Genomic DNA, 20354 nt, shown 5'->3' with positions numbered 1-20354 from the left:
CGATAAATGTATACACCTACTCTTTAGGTTTGTAGGCTGCCCTTCATACATTTTATCTCCCTAGCCTCTTTTGCAAAGTAGTACATATCAAATAAATATTAATGGAAAGAATTTTTAATATTTTGCCTGGGGTCACAAGGTGAGACCAGGCATATCTTGGACTGATGTTTATCCATTCAACAAATATCTTTGGAACACCTGTCTTACGACAGGCACTCCTACATGCTGGATATATGTTACATGATAAGAACTGAGGTTTACTGTTTAGTAGGGGAGGTTAACATCAATCAAAGAGAAAAAAACAAATTTAAAGTTTTAATAGGCCTTATGTAAGGGGGAAACAAGACTAGCAGAAATAGGCTAATTTTTGTGGGTTCATAGGGAAAATCCTCTCTATTGAGGTAATATATAAGCAGGTATCTGAGAAATAAAAGGAACAGCAGAAGGGAAGAACATTGTAAGCAGAGGTGAGCTGCAAGAATGTATTCAAGGACCTGAAAGGGGATGCCTGGGTGGCTTAGTGGTTGAGCGTCTGCCTTTGGTTCAGGTGTGATCCTGGGGACCTGGGATCGAGTCCCACATCGGGCTCCCCAGAGAGCCTGCATCTCCTTCTGCCTATGTCTCTGCCTCTCTCTATATCTCTCATTAATAAATAAAATATTAAAAAAAAAAAAGAACCTGGAAGGCCAGAGTGGAGCATAGTGAGTGGGCAGGGAGAGGGAGTAAGAAGGAGTTAAACAGGTAGGTGGGACCCAGATCATGTAAGGCCTTAGATAGGGTAGAACTTTTGTTTGAAGTACTCTGGTAAGGGGTAGCCCAGGTGGCTCAGCGGTTTAGTGCCACCTTCAACCCCGGGTGTGATCCTGGAGACCTGGATTGGGTCCCACGTCAGGCTTCCTGCATGGAGCCTGCTTCTCCCTCTGCCTGTGTGTTTCTCATGAATAAATAAATAAAATCTTAAAAAAAAAAAAAAGTACTCTGGTAAATATTTGAAGGATTTTAAGCAAGAATCACAATCTGACATTCTTAAATGATCACTCTTAAATGCTCACATAAGTGGATTTTTAGGGAAGCCAGGTGGCTTTGGTAGAGGAGAGAAAAAGACAAAGTGGGAAAAGTTCAGAAGGAAGAATGCCAACATATATGTAGTAGGTGAGGAAAAGGAAAGAAGCAAGTTTTCCAGAATTCCAGCTTTATCAATTGATCAGTTGATGGTGCCAGTTCTTGAAATGATGAAAACTCCTAGGGAAAATAATTGGGGAAGACAAGAATTGGTTCTGGAAATGTTTTAAATTTGAGATGTCATATAGGCAATGTGATATCTGAAGGGGTTATCCTCAATATGTGGCTTTTGAGGTCATGAGTATGTATGGGGAGAGAGGGAGAGACAAGGTGTTTAAAGCCAGAGAAATGGATGAAATCACTAGGAAGGAACAAGGGGAAGATAGGAAGATCAAGCCTTAGGAAACTTGAATTTTGTGGTCTGTCATCCCTCAGAGGAGGAGAAAAAGCAAGAGAATGTGTTGTCACCGAAGCCAAGAAAAGAGAATAGAGAGGAAAGAGTGGTTAACTGATAGACTGCTGAAAGGTTGGGTCGAGGAAGAGGATAGAAGAGTGTAAATTTAAAGCCATAGAGTTTGGAGTTTTTCAGTGGTGGTGTTGTGGAGGAGTTGGTGCTTGAGCTGGGTCTGGGTAGAATTCAGTACATGGAAATTGTGGAGGTGGTCTACAGGGGATGGAGGGGGAAGGGAGAATTGCACATAAATAAAAAATAAAAAAATTGAGTCCAACAAAAATGTACCTTGATGCTGTTACTACTCTGCTGAAAAACCTTAATGACTTCATGGCCTAAATCTTTTAACAGTTTATCTGTTTTCTCCGTCGCCTACTCTTCTTTTTGACTGTGCCAGAGCCTAGTTGTACTCCTTTGCCAATTCATAAATGTTTTTGCAGTATTCGTCTTCCATGTCTTTGTTTAAAATAGACTTTTCTTACCAGTTTGTTTCTTTTATTCCCAATTATATTGAGATTTAATTGACATACAGCAGTTTGTAATTTTTGATATACAGCAAGATGACTTATCTGCATTGTGAAATGATTACCTCAGTAAGTTAACATCTATCATACAAAAAAAAAAACTATTTTTTTTCTTGTGGTGAGCAATCTTAGGATCTACTTACTCTCTTAACAACTTTGAAATATGCCATACAGCACCGTTGACTCTAGTCCTCCACAGTTTCTATTCAATAAAATAGATTCTTTAAGACCCAGCTACCTCTTCCATGAATATGAATATTCCATTATTTTATTCAGGAATGAGTGCCTGGCTTCCTCTCCTCTCCTCTCTTCTGCTCTCCTCTCCTCTCCCCTCCCCTCCCCTCTCCCTTCTCCTCTCCTCTCCCCTCCCCTCCCCTATTAATTTACTCTATATCATTAATTGTGTATAATCCTAGATTCAGATCTGTGTAATAATTATTGTACTATAGTTATTTTTCATTTATTCACTGGATTACTATTGAAATATAATCAAGAGATACAGTAGTTGGAGACAAGATGGTAGTAGGGAATATGTACATTTTAATTGGGTCTTGAATTACGATTTGTATGCATTAAATGGATACACCTGGAAGGGAATATGGAATGCAGCAAAGTACTGAAATTCTTCCTTATATACAACAACCACCACAAGTTATTTTTTATTTCAAGCCCCTTTCCACTTATTTGAAATAAAACTTGAAAAAGAAAATTACTTAAATTTTTTATTCTAGTATCTTTTAAATTATAGTAAAGTTTATTATAATATTTACCACTAGCCATTTTTAAGTGTGCAATTCAGTGGCACTAAGTAGTGTAATCATCATTATCATCCACTTTTAAATTCCTGAGGAAGGTAATTGAAATTTAGTTAAGTCAGTTCAGGTAGCTTTCATCTTTTCCCTTTTGTCCAGGTTATTGATAGGAATGTGGAAGTTAATCACATAAAGAATGTAAATGACCCTAAAAAAAAATAGTACATCAATAGATCTGACCCAGTCATGTGAGAGATGACAGTAAGCTTTCTGTCCCCATAAAGAATAGTTGAACAGGGTCATCATTAAACCATTTTTTTTAAGATTTTATTTATTTATTCATGAGAGGGAGAAGCAGAGACACAAGCAGAGGGAGAGGCTCCATGCAGGGAGCCCAACGTGGGACTCAATCCCGGGTCTCCAGGATCACAACCTGGGCTGAGGGCGGCGCTAAACCGCTGAGCCACCCAGGCTGCCCATCATTAAATAAATTTTGATGATAGTTCCATTTTGTTATTCCATTCCTTACTTTAATATGCTCTGTAACTATATATATATATTTTATAGTCATTGAACACATAATTTTTTATCCTTAATGTATGCCTTTTTCTTCATGGCATACACATGCATAAAAATATATCTTTAGTCATTTGTCTTCTTTGTGCTTTAATATAGGTCGTTTCCATTTCATGTAATGCATTTGAACAGTACTTGGCACCTAGTAATTATCCAGTAAATGTCAGCATTATTATCATTAGTCCATTTATTTCTCTGATATATGTAAAGCTGCCATGTATAGATTAATGTATGTGATCCTTTTCTCTTCCTTCCATTCTCCCATCCCCACATTTTAGTTTTTTTTCCCTCCAAAATCAGTTTATAATACCAAAAATGCAAAAGTTTTGAATATGGGTATTTTCAAGCATATATTGTGAAATTACTTTTCAAAAAGACTGTGTCAAGGCACCTGGGTGACTCAGGCAGTTAAGCATCTGATCTGGGCTGATGTCATGATTTCAGGGTCCTAGAATTGAGCCCCACATCAGGCTCTGTGCTCAACAGGGACTCTGTTTGCCCTCTCCCTCTACCCCTCCCCCAGCTCGTGCTCTCTCATGCTCTCTCTCTCTCCCCTCCCCAGGTTTTTTTTTTTTTTAAAGGACCGTACCAGTTTATAGTGCTTCTGGTAGTTTATGAGAATGTCACTTTCACCATATCATTGCAAATATAGATGAATTTTCAGATCATAAGCCATAGCACTAATGGCTAATGCAAACTAATGTTATTATAAAATAAAGTTTATTTATTTATTTATTTTTAAGTGGGACTCCAGCATGGAGCCCAATGTGGGGCTTGAATTCAGGACCCTGAGATCAGGACCTGAGCGGAGATGAAGAGTCACTTAACTGACTAAGCTTCCCAGACGCTCCTATTAAATCAAGTTGTTGTTTTTTTTTTTTTAAAGATTTTATTTATTTATTCATGAGAGACACAGAGAGGCAGAAACATAGGCAGAGGGAGAAGCAGGCTCCATGTAGGGAGCCTGATGTGGGACTCAATCCTGGGACTCCAGGATCATGCCCTGAGCCAAAGGAAGACAGACGCTCAACCACTAAGCCACCCAGGTGGCCCTAAAATCAAGTTTAAAATAAACATATCAAGTCTTTTTTTCTTTCTTTCTTTTTTTTTAACATACCAAGTCTTATACATTCAAATTGGTCACCTTTATTTTCTTTATTTTATTGGCTCCATTGACTAAAACATTCTTGAATCTCCTGAAATTGCTTTCAGAGCAATTCCAAGAAGCAAGCATATTATTAAGCTAAATTTATTATTATTTCTGAGCATATGGCTCTATCGAAAACCATATATACATACACACACACACATATATCTGATGTTGAACAGAGCCACATGCCCTAAAATAGTAATAAATGTCTTTATACACATACTTTTCCAATCACCATAATTGAAGTGTTTTCATGACCTTGGACTAGAAGGAATGCCCAGTATAATGCTTTAAGCCTGTGTTTCAAACCAGTTTTTTTCTTTTTCGTGAAGCAATATTATTTGGGTAATCGTGATGATAAAATACCAGGTTTCATAGCAGAAATCTGAGGGGCTTATTTAATCACATTTATGGCAGCTTCACAAAATCAAATCACTTTGCCAGGTCATTAAACCTCCATAGTGCACCAACCACATCTGGTCATTTTAGATGAAGTTGTGATAGAGATATAATTTTAAAGTAGGTTTACTTTCTGCTCATCTATTCAAATAATTCACCAAGTAACTAATTCAGTTTTCCTTAATATTAGTGTTAAGTAGTAAAATTCTGTTAAAGATGATATTAAAAACATTCTTTATAACTGGCATTTATATTGTTTTTTAAAAGCTGACTCTAAATCAAATTAATGATTGTTTTTCATACTAGTTTTTATTTTATGTGTGATTAAAAACAGGCTTCCCTGGTGGGCATTTGTTAATCTGTTTCTGACTGCCTCATGGGGTGAAAGCCCTTGATCTTCCTACTTGGTATGCATTGACCAGTTGACAGGTTCTGCTGGTTTGTATGTAGTTTCTCAAACATGCTAATGTTGCTTTCCCCAGCAGGGCCAGGAGTTTTCATCAAGGGGAAAAAAGGCCCATAATAATGCAGTTCTAAATTGATGTGGGGTTACATTTCACAGTATCCATATTTATATTTTACACATATTCTCTCTTCCCAGTCTGTCTAATTATAAGCATTAGATTTGTCTCAAAAAAGGAAAGGCAACAGGCAAGAATATGCACGCACATACACGTGCTCACATACTAATTACATGTACAGTAACCAGACTGAAAACAGTTATAAATAAAATCACTGTTAGACAGATGTAAAATCCAACTATGGTTATATCAGGTAGAACCCTAATATAAAGGCAAAGAATAACAGGCTACAAAAATGTTCTGTACCATCTGCCTTGTTGTATTTCAAAACACAAAAAAAGAAACCTTCAAAAGATAGCAGAAATTGGGACGCCTGTGTGGCTTAGCGGTTGAGGGTCTGCATTCATCTCAGGATGTGATCCCAGGATCCCGGGATCGAGTCCCACATCTGGCTCTTTGTGGGGAGCCTGCTTCTCCCTCTGCCTCTGTCTCTGCTTCTCTCTCTCTGTGCCTCTCATGAATAAATAAATAAATAAAATCTTAAAAAAAAAGCAGAAATAAAAGAGTATATCTAATTGTTCCATAATTTAGAACTCAGAGCAGTCATTTTAAGAGTCTAAGGAGGCCCTGAGCCCAAAGTGAGAATTGCTGCTCAAGAGTTCAGTTGCTAAGCTTACATTCCACAAATGTCTTTGCAGGTATTAACAGGACAAAAGAGCAAGTCAAACTTCCCTTTCTCTGTAGCTGCCAAGGCTGCTTAAGAGTGTAACAAGTGCAGTTCAGCATTATGAAGGGCATGTGTAGACTTAACACTTTTCTTGTCAGAATGCCCAGAATTTGAGGAAAAGCAGCCCCCGTAGCCCTATGATTGACCTGAACTCATGAAATGTTATACCTTTACTGTCTTAAAAAGTCAGTGTGGTTACTTTAATCCAACTTGATCTTTCTCACTACAGGGCTACCACACACAGTGATCTTATTTTGAGAGCAACAAAACTGGGAATTTCTTACCGAGTTATTCACAATGCTTCCATAATGAATGCAGTAGGCTGCTGTGGTTTACAGGTAATATTACTAAGAAAGTATTTTTTTTATGGTAGTTAGCAAAAATGTTTTGGAAAACTACAAATTGCAGGTAGATTTTGTTACATATTGTGAATTTTAAGATATTATTTTTAAAAAAGATATTACTATTTTATATAATACAGGAGTGGGTATGAAATTTTTTAATATTGTATTTTTTATACTATTTTCCTATAACTTAGATCTTTTTTCTCCTCATTGGAATCGACCACTGAAATTTAGCTACAGAAAGACTTTAGTCTTAAATCCAACTCTGGCATACAAAAACAGGGAAGTTTAATCTAATTAAGTTGGTTAAGTTTTCTTAAAGCCTTCTCACATTCTTCCAGATAACTTACTCTGCATTGCTGAAGCATGTTTTCTATACAGTATTATTTTCTATGCCATCAAGAGCATCGTGATGCAGCATTTATTAAAAGAATCTGCAAAAGAACCAAAAGCCATTCATATTAGGCTTGTAAGCCACCTTTGTAATAATTATTGCTGTGTAAAGTTGGTTAATTTTTAACCGTCAGTCTTGATTCTGAGGGGTTAAAAGAGTGCTCCATAACTGTTTCCAGGGTTTTCTTCCAGGCTGCCTGATACTCATTTTCCAAGTCTGATATTTGTGTTCTGATGTTTGTATACATATATGATCTATGACAACTATGACTGCTCATAGCCAACAATGGTTTTAAGACCTAATTGCTTGTAAGGACCCCTTCCTATTTCAGATATATCATAATAGGGGGAAAAATGTGCATATTAGGATCTATGAAATGAAGTATTCCCTAATATGTCATCTTGGAATGCATAATTTAAAATAGATATTTACAACAAGAAGATAGATCATCATTGGACACCAGTGCTGTATCTGTGGCTTTAGAGGTGTCTGTGTTTTCTGTATTAACTGGAAAGAGTATCTCAGTTTAATTGATATCCTGATATCCTGGCCAGTCATCTCAGAAATATTGCCTCTGGTTCTGAAGAATCAGAGAAAAGGTATAAATGATTTACCTTTTAGCATTCATCACTCTCTTAGTTATTACATTTAAATTGGCAAAAAATTTTGTTCTTTGTCTTCTAATAAAGTGCATACTTAAAAAAAAAAAAATCTTGCCAAGTAAGTCTGTTTCACACTTTAAACCCCTTCTGAACATTGCTGTGTTGAAGTAAGTAAATGGAGTTTCTTGGTTCTCAGTCCAGTATTCTCTTTCATAGACAATGTGCTTTTTAAGAACTGATGGTTGCCAAGAGAAAGGAAAAAAAGAAAGGAATAAATTAATCTTGTGATAGAGATGGGTAATAAATCTTAAGCTAATGGAGTATATATATTTTTATATTGGTTTTGTTTTTATTTCTGTTAGGAAAAGTTAACCTAGCCCCTTTCCATCATTTTTTGGTATAACTTATCATAACTTATCATTTAAAAGTTTTTGTTTCTTTTTAAGGATAAATTTTTTTAAAAGATCCTTGTCTTCATCACATGTATATCTATCATTCAGACTGGCAAGAACTAAACTAGGGTGACCCTGTCCTCCTTCTGATCCTCTAGATTGGTAGAGGGGTATAGAGTTATTGTTCTCATGTTTAAAATAGGTGAAGGTATTTGAGAGGAAATTTACTGTGAGAATTGGCAGTCTCCAAATAAGCCCTTAAAATCATATCCACATGGTACATAGATTAATTTTTTTAAATTTAGTTTTCTCTCTTCTATAGAATTTTTCTAGGCAGCCACAAAGCATTGTTTCCCCAACTTGGTTCTATTCTCTAATCTGGGTATGCAAATGACTTACTACTTGTGTGAAAAACAGGAAGTGCCTTTTTAGGTTCCGTCTTACGTATTTGATGAAATCTCTATGAAAATATACTTTTTGTACTGCCCAAGTTATTTATATTCCAGGAGAAAGAGGTTATTAGTGATAACTTTTATACAGTTTTCTAAGATAAAAAGCACTAAAAATACAGTCATTATATTCATGACACTTTTAAATTTTAAAACAAATGTATGGATATCCTGCAGAATACATAAACTGTGGCAAAGTCCCCTTCCTTATAATTTTCTCTGCGGCATTTGGATCAGCATTTATGGGAAAAACAATAACCTATACTGGTGGTTCTCAGACTTAGTATTCATCAGAATTACTTATAGGACTTAGAAAAGAGATGGCTGGCCTTCCCCTCAGATTTTCAGATATAGTAGATCCGGGGCAGCAGCCTAAGAATTTGCACTGCTAGCAAATTCTCCAGTGATGCTGAAGCTGCTAGTATAGGTGCCCATTTTGAGAACCACCAACCTAACAGATAAAAAATTTCTTAGAAAGTTAAAGAACTCTACTGTCTTTCTTTTGGTTTGGCAGAATTGGAAAAGTAGATTTTAGTTCCCAGAAATACACTTGCTAAATGTAGAATGTGTTACCTTGCCATGCTCTCTTTCTCAATTTTTTAAAAGGGAAGTGGGCACCACTTTCGAAAGACACTCTGTCATCTCTGAGAAAGGCTTTCCCATGAGTTACTGGGAAAACAGCCATCAAGTTATTGAACTGAAGTTCTGTTTTGGGTGCTATGACAGACCTGAACAGTACATGCTTTGCAAAGTGGGTTTTTTTTTTTTTTTTAGATTTTATTTATTTATTTGAGACAGAGAGCGAGTGAGCATGGGCAGGGTTGGGAGTCGATGGGAGACGAAGAAGTTACCTCCTCACTTAGCATGGAACCCGACATGGGACTCGATCCCAGGACTCTGAGATCATGACCGTAGCCGAAGGCAGACACTTAACTGACTGAGACAGCCAGGTCCTTTACTCTTGTTTTCTAAAGCAGCACAGAGAGAGCTCAGAATTGACTGCTGAGTATTTTTCATTCACTTTGTGGTTTCTTAACTAGCAGAAGACTCTTGATTTTTAGTATTAATGAAGGTAAGTAGTTATATAGACTAATACTTCTAAACACACAAAACCAGTTGATATGCAGTCTATCATAAGCATGCCATAAAATAGGATTTTTTTATTTCAAACCCCATAGTTCCATGAAAATTTTCCTTGTTAAGTGGAATGTGTATTGAGACTGTCAAGTTAAGACATCATTAAGAGGAGTAATAATCTGTTTTTATTCAACAAATATTATTTACCTACTTACTGTTTCTCTACTAAGTGCCTTTGGATACACTGATAAAGCTGTCCAAGAAGGTCCCTGCTGTCAGAGAGCTTATGCCCTAGTAGGAAGGAGAGGCAATAATAACAACAAATAAATGTCAGATAGTAAGATGTTTAAGAAGTTACAGTAGACTGGTATATGTTAGAGAGTTGACTTTACTGTTGGAGTTGGGCAGTCAAAGGAGGACTCTCTAAGGTGGTGTTATTTAAGATTAGATATGAATCAAGAAGGAAGTAGCATATTCCAGTCACAGGGAATGATTTATGCAAAGACCCTAAAATAGAAATGACTGTGGCTCTTCAAAGGAACCAAAGAAGGGTTTATTGGAGAGTAATAGGGGAGAAGCAATCTGAGGTCAGGTAAATAGATAGGGTTGGATCACTAGGCTTTCTAATCCAATTCGAGTATTTGGATTTTATTCTTAGTGAGTTGATTGTATAGAAGAGTATAATGTTTAATTTACTTCCAGACTCTGAAGTCTCTCCTTTTGTCTTATGAAAAATTAGTAGTCCTGGTATCGATATTAAGTATATGTATGTTAAGTGAAAGAAGGATGACACAGAAGATCATATATTGTAAGATTTTGTTTATACAAAATGTCCAAAGAGGGATGCCTGGATGGCTCAGCGGTTGAGTGTCTGCCTTTGGCTCAGGGCGTGATCCCGTGGTCCTGGGATTGAGTCCCGCATCAGGCTCCCTGCATGGAGCCTGCTTCTCCCTCTGCCTACATCTCTGCGTTTCTCTCTGTGTCTCTCATGAATAAATAAATAAAATCTTTAAAAAAAATTTGTCCAAAGAAAGCAATCTATGAAGACAGAAAGTAATTAGTGGTTAGGATTGAGAATAGCTATTACTTATAAATGGGCAGATGGGATCTGATTGGAGTGATAAAAATTTTCTAAAACTACATATGATAGTAGTTGCAACTTGTTTACTATAAATCATTGAATGTACACTTAAAATGGGTGAATGTTATGGTATGTAAGTTATATCTCAAAGTGGTTTAAAAAATGAATTACAAGAGGTTTGCTAGATGAACGATAAGGTAAATACATTCCCAAAAGGGAGAAATGTTCAGTTAAAGACGAGAGTCATAGAAGCACTTTGAGGAATCTGCAAGATATTACAGAAACACACACACACACCAGATTTACATACATATGTATCACAAAACCTTGGTTACCTAGAGATTAGTTAAAACAAAACAGCAAATATATATGTTGGATAAGAACTGACTATATATTGGGTAGAACTGGCAAAGGAAAAGTAATAATGGAAAACGGTTTACAGTTTAACTGCAAATTAAAAGGTCTTGATTTTACTTTTGCTCAGAGAGTAACTAAGGAGTGCTCTAACTTCTCTGGATCCGGATAGTCAGGTTTCCTAACTGTAAGGGGATGAAGTGGGGACAGGGAGGAATGCTGGACAAGATCAGTGGTTTTCAAAGTGTACCAAGATCTATGAAGATGCTTCAGCAGTTCTGCAGAAAATGAAGTACTTGAGACCAAACAGCAAAGAATAAATCCCTGAGGAGCCCAATCTTTATCTTTAACCCTACTGATATTCTGTAAGAATTTATTTGGAGGGGGCACCTGGGTGGCTTAGTGGTTGAACATCTGCCTTTGGCTCACATCATGATCCCGGAGTCCTGTGATCGAGTCCTGCATCAGGCCCCCCGCAGGGAGTCTCTTCTCCCTCTGCCTATGTCTCTGCCTCTTTCTCTGTGTCTCTCATGAATAAATAAATAAAATTTTTTTAAAAAGGATTTATTTGGAAAAAAAGATTTGGCATTAAAAAGTATGGAGAATACTAAACTAGGTGAACTCTAATGTCTTCTAGATTTGGAAGCCAAAAAGCTGGCCTATTTTCTAACTTTAGATAGAGGTTACCTTGACCAAAATTGATTAGATACTCAAATTTTCATTAAGTAAATCTTTGGATTTTTCACAATTTAAATAATGGTTATAAATACATATACTTTAAAATCATGTTCTTTGAAATTTCTAAGTAACAGATATCTCTAACACTTGTGTAATTTGTATTTTGAAGATATCTCTAGTCAAAGAAAAATCCATCTATTGTGAAGAGCCAGGCAAGTTAGTTTTATTTCGACATTCCCAATAACAAAAAATCGGGTGTTTTTTTTGTTTGTTTGTTTTTTGTTTTTTGTTTTTTGTCAATACACAAAAGGCAAAAAGAACAGTCTTTTTCTTGAATTTTTCAAGTTAAGCATTTAGTACCTTAATCATGCAGAATCAAGATTGCTTTCATTTACCATTGTTTCTACTTAGGAAGAATTGTTTTTGCTTTTTGTGGGTTTTTTTGCTTTATTTTGTTTTAAGGATTTTATTTATTTGTTTGAGAGAGGGAGAGAGAGTGTACGAGCAGTGGGGAGGGGCAGAGGGAGAGGAAGAAGCAGACTCCCTGCTGAATGTGGAGCCCGATGTGGGACTTAATTCCAGGACCCTGGGATCATGACCTGAGCAAAAGGCAGAAGCTTAACTGACAACTACCCAGGCACCCTAGAAGAATTGTTTTTAAAAAATAACTTTATTTTCTTTGATAATAAGTGACATATATATTCATATAAAATTGGTAAAATACAGTAAGTATAAAGAACATGCACATATATGTAGTCTCACTACCCAGATATAACCATAATTAGCTGCTAGTTTGGTATATTTTCCTTTAGTCTTCAACTCTTATCTGTATATATTGACCCGAAGGTGACAAGCTGAATAAAGAAGAAATTACAAATTCTAGCATATTTTCTTTGTGTGGTATTATTTACATTTGTGTAATAGAACAGATTCTTTTTTAAAAAAATTGGTGACTAAAATGGTTTTGAGACATTTTAAAGGACAGATAAATGAGACAGTTCAGTGAAACCAGATAGCAATGATTTCTGCATACAACTGCATTATCAGTTGCGGCTGACTTCAGGGAAAAGGTTGTATAATTTTTTCATCATTATGAAATGCCTCCACTTTCTCTGTTGCGTGAGTGACCCTAATTATTGCCATATGTTCTGTTTATATAATACATTTCTACTTTGGAAAAAAATATATATTACTTTTAAAAAGTAACAACTCATTTCCTTCCTTTTTTTTCATAATACAACACTCATTATAATAAACAGCATTGTTTTGACCTTATAGTAGTTCTTACTGGTAGTTTTCAAAAAGCATTGAATTGATTTCAGTGTTGTCCAGGAACTAATGTAGAAATGATAAAGTCTAACCTAGTACAGAGAACACTAAACTAGGTAATAAGGAGATCTGTGCTCTCTGTGTAAACTTAGAAGAACTCCTCTAAGTAAGCTCCCTATTGTTTAGTCACTTTGGAATTATTTTGACCACCTGCTGAATCATGGACACATTAAAAATGTTTTTTCTTTCCTTTCCATTTCCACTATAACTTTTTGTTTTGTTTTGTTTTACAATTTTATTTATTTGAAAGAGAGAGCAGAGGGAGGGGCAGAGGGAGAGGGACAGCAGACTCCCTGCTGAGCTCCCCAGGGAGCCTAAGGCAGGGCTCAATCCCAGGACCCTGAGAGCTTGACCTGAGCCCAAGTCAGACACTTAATTAACTTAACCACCCAGGAGACCCTCAACTGTAACTTTGTAGTCAATATTTTAATAGCCACCTTATCATCATTCTCTCCCACATAATAGTTTTGTTTTTTTGTTTTTTTGTTTTTTTTTTTTATTTATGATAGTCACACAGAGAGAGAGAGAGGCAGAGACACAGGCAGAGGGAGAAGCAGGCTCCATGCACCGGGAGCCCGATGTGGGATTCGATCCCGGGTCTCCAGGATTGCGCCCTGGGCCAAAGGCAGGCGCCAAACCGCTGCGCCACCCAGGGATTCCAATAGTTTTCTTTTTAAGTTGCAGATGCGATTGTACCATTCTTCTACTTCAACAATCCTGGTAAATCCTCATCCTGTGTAGAATATTCAATTATTTGTATATGTTTATGTGTTGGGCATATTATAAACTTCTTGGTTTACTCATCTTCACATCTTCCATTGTACTTTGTCACAGTGCCATGCATATAATCAATATACAACAAATATTTGCTGAGTTGAATTGTTTATTTACTTATCTTTCCCTCCCCACTCCAAGCTGATATATCTTTGGAATTATGAACTTTAATTTAAAACTCTTCCATTTAATTAGTATCTGAATTCATTCATACATGATCATATAAATTTTGTGGCTCTTTTGTCTTCAACTTTATCTATGTACCTAGTATGTGACCATGTGCATAATCTTTCTTAGTGTCAGCAAAATCAGTGTTTCATCAGTGTTAAGAAAAATGTTTGTGGGAATTAAAAAAAAAATTCCAAGGCCAATATTCTGTATAGAAAATTGGTAACTCTTTAATATGTGGTTTTTGTGGTATGTTTTTTGACGACTCTGCTGGGTCAGCTTTCTTTTTACTTCACAGATTTAACTGATCTGACTTAGGATTTATATTTATATGTACCTTTGTGGAGCTTCACAAAGTTATTAGCAAGTTAAATTTTCTGATTTTCTATATGTAAAGAAATTTTTTTTTAAAGATTTATTTTAGAAAGAGCACGAGCAGGAAGAGGGGTACAGGGAGAGGGTTAGAATCCTCAGGCTGACTCCCCACCGAGGGCAGAACTGAGATCATGGCCTGAGCCAAAATCAAGAGTCTGACACTTAACCAACTGAGACACCCAGGTGCCCCAAGAAGATGTTTTTTAACTTAAAAATCACCAACTGTTTTTCATCTGAATATAAAATGACAAAGCATTAAAACCTAATTAAAAATGGATTTTATGAAACAGCTTCTGAAAAGAAGGAAATATTGGTGGCAGTGAGATGAATTAGAAAATAGTTAAGTGCCGGGCAAGTGGCATTGAAGACTCAAACTAAGGTGGTGGTGAAAGAAATGAGGTCAGTTCTAGATAAATTATAGAGCTGGCATTGACAGGAATTGTCACATGGTAAGCTGTCAGGAATTGGATACTTGTTAAAGGCCAGTCAGGCAAGATAATTGCTTAATGCCATGCTAAGGATTGCCCAAGGGTTCCCACCTCCCTTAGGTTGTTCATACCGTCTTGTAATTTCCCCATGATCAACTTCCCCCATCCTGTCTCCCCTTTAAGATCAAGTTTATATTCTGACTTCAGATGTCATCTTTTGGTGCTTTCCAAGTGGGGATAATGCTCAACTCTTTCAATACAGCCTGTATCTCTTTTTTTTTTATAATTATTATTTGCTACCTAATATTTGTCTTTCTTGTGCATCTTCTTGCTTTAAATATTGCCTAATATATAATTAAGTGGTTCATTTTTGAGTTTTTATCTTCAATAGATGAAAACATAATCCAATATTGTTAGATAAATACTGCTTTCTTTATAACTTCAGGTTAAAACTAAAAAAGACCTGTATTTATCTACTGTTCTTAAAAAAACAGCTCTTTTTGTGGTCTCTAAATTTAGATTTGCATTAATAACATTTTTGGGGAAAATGATCACAGCACAAAGGCTAACATTTATAAGACAGTGCTTAGACTTTTGCAGCCTCATTCTTGTGACAGTATGATTTTACTCCAATTTATTTTATGGTTTACTGGTAAGTCCTTGGATTGTGAAACACAAAGGACTGATCTTTCTGTTCTTTGAGGGACTGACATCTTAAATGGTGCAACTGTTTGCATAATGTACCAGAATTCGTTGAAGAAGTTTGCGGCACTGCCATGGGAATGGTTACAGTCTATAAATCAGGGTCCTAGAAAGCAGTGCTTATGTGAGGTTTTCTTTAATCCCCCAAATTAGACAAGTCCAAGAAGCTTTTCCACAGCATGCTGCAGCTAGTGTTTATATGTGACTAGCATCACAATTCTCTCTTAAATCATCTATCCCTTTCTTTCTGAATGAACACTATACCTTCATGAGTATATATATTTCCATAACTCTTAAAATATTGAAGACCTAAAGTGTATGTTTCTTTAACCTCGACAATTTTCTTTTTTACAGAGTAATACTAATATTTCAAAATCTGATCAAAGATGCCAAAAATCCTTTATAGAATGTAAACTGTTTTTGTAAAAAATTTATCTGAATTAAAGCATACAACAACAATAAACATCATCAACTGTGTTATTTCAAATATTTGGCAATATTTTTGAGCTTACTCCAATAGGAAAAACGGTTGGATTATAGCAAGACACAGCATTTTAGAACATTTTCAGATCATCATTATAAACATCATTGTTTTTATATCATCATGTTCCTAATATTTATTGTTTCTACTATCTGCAATGCACTAAGCACTCTACACACTTTATGTCATTTAATCCTTAAAAAAAAACAACACATTATTAGGTTTATAGTTATACACATCTTACAGGGGAGTTTCTTTTTAAAGTCAGGAAGGTTACTTGTCCATGATCACCCAGCTAGGAAGAACCAGAGCCATGGCTCCAGAGCTTTTGCCTGCTCTGTGAGGTATGAGCAAGACTACATTCTCCATGAAGGCCACAGCTCAGGTTTGATTATCACTTTTATACCTATGCAGAGCGTAACGTCTGGCATATAGTGGATGATCTGTAATAAACATTTTTTAGATGATTTTGCCTCTCAGAATAATAACAATAGCAGAACCTTCCAGCAGGGCTAGGCCTATTCCTTGTAGCTTGGGTGAAAGTATTCCAGGAATAACACATTGGAACACATTGGAACTCATCAGGTAGATGAATTTTTCACAGAGAAACATTATATGTGGCAAGAAGATTGATGACTGAATTCTTGGAGTTAATGGGTCTTTCTACACCGATCTGAGAATTTGACTGCCACTGGATGGCAGGACTTCCATAGACTTTTTAGACAGTTTCCAAGTGGACTTTGGGAATAAAGCTCATTGGTAGGTAAATTGGAAGTCCTGGCCATGTAAAGGACTTGAAAGGGCATCAGACACCGCTGCTGTGTGGACCAAAGAGAACATTTACTACTGTGGTGACAGATTTGATCCCCAACCCATCTCGGGTCTGGTTCTCACTTTTTGTTTTGTTTATTATCTTTAAAATAGTAAGTAGTGAATTGTTCCATTATTAATTGATGTTTTTATTTTTTCTAGTTGTATAAGTTTGGAGAGACGATTTCTATTGTTTTTTGGACAGACACTTGGAGACCAGAAAGCTTCTTTGACAAAGTGAAGAAGAATAGACAAAACGGCATGCATACATTATGCTTACTAGGTAAGGATTTTGGAGTTTCCTTAAAGCACAATATGGAGTGGTCATATTGTTCTCATTTTGTTCTGTGGATGACTAGCTAGACGTAAGAAAGGACCCAGTCTAACCACTCTGCATGCTACACGCTTTCCCATACTCTGGGATGTATGCATTTTCCGTTCCAAACACCATATGGCTATTCCTGCCTGCATACTATAGTTCATGCTACTCCCCTCCTACTCCCCGCCCTCTCATGGATCCTCTCCAGCATTCTATATCTTACCCATTATCCATCAAGACCCTGTCAATTAACTGCAGTTCAGCACACCTGTATCAAACGTTGATTCTTACCAAGTGCCCTTCTCTGTATGTTCTAGAGATGTTCTCTGAATACTACAGTATTGATGCTATCAGAATCACAGATTTGAAACAGACTCTGGAGATCATCTTATTTTACAGATGAACTTGAGGCTTGGAGATATTAAATCATTTTCCCACTGTGTTACCTACCTTATCTTGCTATATTTTATGCCCATTTTAGAGTTAGGTGTTTTTTTTTTTGTGGAACACTAAGGAAATATTAGAAATACGTCCTGCCCTCAGGGTTTTGAAATCTAGTTGCTAAGTACAAAAGTTTAAAGAACAATTAAGTTCTATTGTATGGAGAGGCAGGAAAGACAAACCAGAACTTTGGCTCTTGAATTCTCTTTCTAAGAGCTGCCCCTTTTCTTGGCTTTCCTGGGAAAAGACAAACAAGGTTAAACAATCTATCTTCCTTGCTCCATTAACAAAAGCAGGAACAAGGTGTGAAGTATAAGATATCATGATTCCAGATCCTCAAACCATAGATCTCATCATTTAATCATCTGGAATTCTCATCATTTAAATTAGTATATATTTATTGGATGCCAGCTGTGGTCCAGACCCTGTAGGGATTCGTGAGAATATACCATGTTAGAAAACTACAGAGAATTTAAAATGTACTCTGAAAGATAAGATATACATGTTGTAATTAGAGATTAACAAAATATAATAACTATATAGATATTTCAAAGAACAAAGAGCTTTTGAGGGGAAGTGAACACAGACTTTATGAAGGAATTGGGACTTATGCTACTGAAGGAGTAGTTTAAGATGGGCTGGTGGATGGGTGGTAGTAGAGCCACGTGAGTGAATTTATTCAGTAGACATTTATGGAGCATCTGCTGGGTACTTTGCATTTCTAGGTGCTTTCTAAGGTAAATAGAAGATGCTTACCTTCTAACAAGTAGAAGTAGAAAGGAATAATTGTGGCCTGTGTGAAAAAAAGGAAAGAATATTAAGACAGGTCTGGTATGAGATTAAATATTCAATAATGCAGTCTTTTAATGCAGTTTGATCAAAAAGCATTTGCCTGTAAAAATTCTCCCCAACACTCCTCATTTTTAAAACCAGGTTCTATAAAACATACCATTTAAAAAGTTAAAATACTAAACTAAAAGCTTTATTGTCACAACATTTCAGAACCTTAAGATGAACAAACTAATAAGTGTGTTGAATTTTTAAAAATTTTTAAAAATCTTAACAGATGCCATGTAAAGGAAGTCTAAGTTGACATTTACTGTTAATGGTACTGCAGGCTATTTTCAATAACCAATACACATTTTTTCTTCTATGTGCTAGGCAAGTGGAAATTTTAAATAATTAATGATATTTTGAACCTGAAAAATACATTCACTGCTGCTTATAAGAACATTTACAAATACTTATAAAGGATTAACCTCTGCTGTATTTTCTTAGGAAACTGTTTAATCTCCTTTATAAGAACAACTTTAATAATCACTTACGAAAGCTATAGAAGTCTATCAAAAAGACCCTTCAGGTATGCTGTATTTATTTTTGCAAAACCAAACTTTGGCTGAACCATTTGTTTTTTAGCATGTAGAACAGGAAGCAGCTGTTGCTCTTGCTGTTGTGTACTGAGTTCCTGTGAGGATGTAGAGTGCTTGTAATTTTTTACCTTTTACCAAATTGTTCAGCTGCGCATCAGTGATTAACAAGTGTAAGGAATTGAATATTTGCGACACTTGCATTTCAAGCTTCAGGGAAGCAGAGATTATATGCCTTCTGGACCTGGTGGTAGCCCAATCCCTGGTAGTCAGTGCTTGGGAAAACGCTGTTGAGAGTATGAATATTTCTTATTAAAGTGCTTATTTATAAGTTATTAGTCATGTCTTACCCATTCACAAGAAAGCAAAGGTTTCTTTTCAAAATATGAGAATTTTCTTCTGTTAACGTTCCATGCATTAAAGCTTATATTCTTGTGCCTGAAAAATAAAGAACAGGAACAGAGTAAGAGTTGGGTCTATGCAATTACCAGCTAGTAGAAATGAACACAAAGATTTTGATTAGCTGTTAGGTAGTGTATATGCCAATATTTATCTTACTCTTTCCTGTGTCTTCTTTTCCAAGAGGAAATTAGATCCTTTCAGATGGTCTCAGGGCCAACCTCATGTTTGTGTTCTAACTAATGACCTTTACACACCACAAGCTTCCATTCTTCTCTGTATTTCAATAAAACACTGGCTAGATACAAGTGTGAAGGAAGACTGTCATACGCTCTCAAATGAGCATTTGAGAGACTTGAGAAGAATGTTTCCCAAAAATTTAAGCGACTCAACTGAAATTTACACACAGGGTTTTGGATAAAGTAGTTAATTAAAAGAGAACTATTTTTTGCTTCTTACAGACATCAAAATAAAGGAGCAGTCTTTGGAGAATCTAATCAAGTAAGTTCTTATCTGAGAATGTTTATGTCTATTTTTTTATGTCTGTTTTTTTTTTTTAAAGATTTTATTTATTGATTTGAGAGAGGGCAAGAATGTGCACACAAGCAGGGGGAAGGGGCAGAGGGAGAAGCAGACTCCCTGCTGAGGAGGGAGCCCACTGTGGCTTGATCCAGGGACTCTGGGATCATGACCTGAGCTGAAGGCAGACACTTAACCAACTGAGCCACTCATGCACCCCTGTTTAAATCTATTTTTAATTTCTTGCACAATAAATTCTACCTGACATGAATTCTAAAGATTGTTGAAAATCAGCTTTCATTAACAGTTAAAAATTAAACACTTAATCTTATGAAAGAATGATAAGCAATGTGATAGGGCAGAAATATCAATAGGTCTTACAGATTCAATACTGAAACCGGTGGGTGGTTGGCACCTAATAGGCACCTGTAAATATTTGCGGAATGAATTAATGAATTGGAAGTCAGAAGACATGGATGTGAGTCCTGAGTCTGCCTCTGGTTATGTGCCCTTAGGCAAGTTACTTTGGTTTCTGAGTCTTATTTGACTAATGAGCACATGAAACATAGCTAATGTAACCAAGGAACTGAATTTATAATTTAATTTTAATTAATAAAAACAAGGTTTAATCCGATTAATAGTGAACTGAAGTAGAGAGGCCAGGCAAAAGTTGGTCAAAATAGGCTTTTAATGGGATGTGCTCTCTCGA

The 20354-nt window shown here is 36.1% G+C and overlaps 1 protein-coding gene across 4 annotated transcripts in view; it reads left to right on the top strand.

The window, feature by feature from the left end:
* The window catches only part of DPH5 (diphthamide biosynthesis 5), a 36671-nt gene that overhangs the window by 11133 nt on the left and 5184 nt on the right, over positions 1 to 20354 (top strand). For all 4 annotated transcript variants that reach the window (XM_055340393.1, XM_055340392.1, XM_055340395.1 and 1 more), the window contains 3 exons: positions 6392 to 6500; positions 16763 to 16883; positions 19588 to 19627. In XM_055340393.1, coding sequence (XP_055196368.1) covers positions 6392 to 6500; positions 16763 to 16883; positions 19588 to 19627 — 270 coding nt within the window. The remainder of the gene's footprint in view (positions 1 to 6391; positions 6501 to 16762; positions 16884 to 19587; positions 19628 to 20354) is intronic.

The sequence above is a fragment of the Nyctereutes procyonoides genome, unplaced genomic scaffold (genome assembly GCF_905146905.1).
Source record: "Nyctereutes procyonoides isolate TBG_1078 unplaced genomic scaffold, NYPRO_anot_genome, whole genome shotgun sequence".
NCBI lineage: Eukaryota > Metazoa > Chordata > Mammalia > Carnivora > Canidae > Nyctereutes > Nyctereutes procyonoides.
This window is presented reverse-complemented; position numbering and strand designations above follow the sequence as displayed.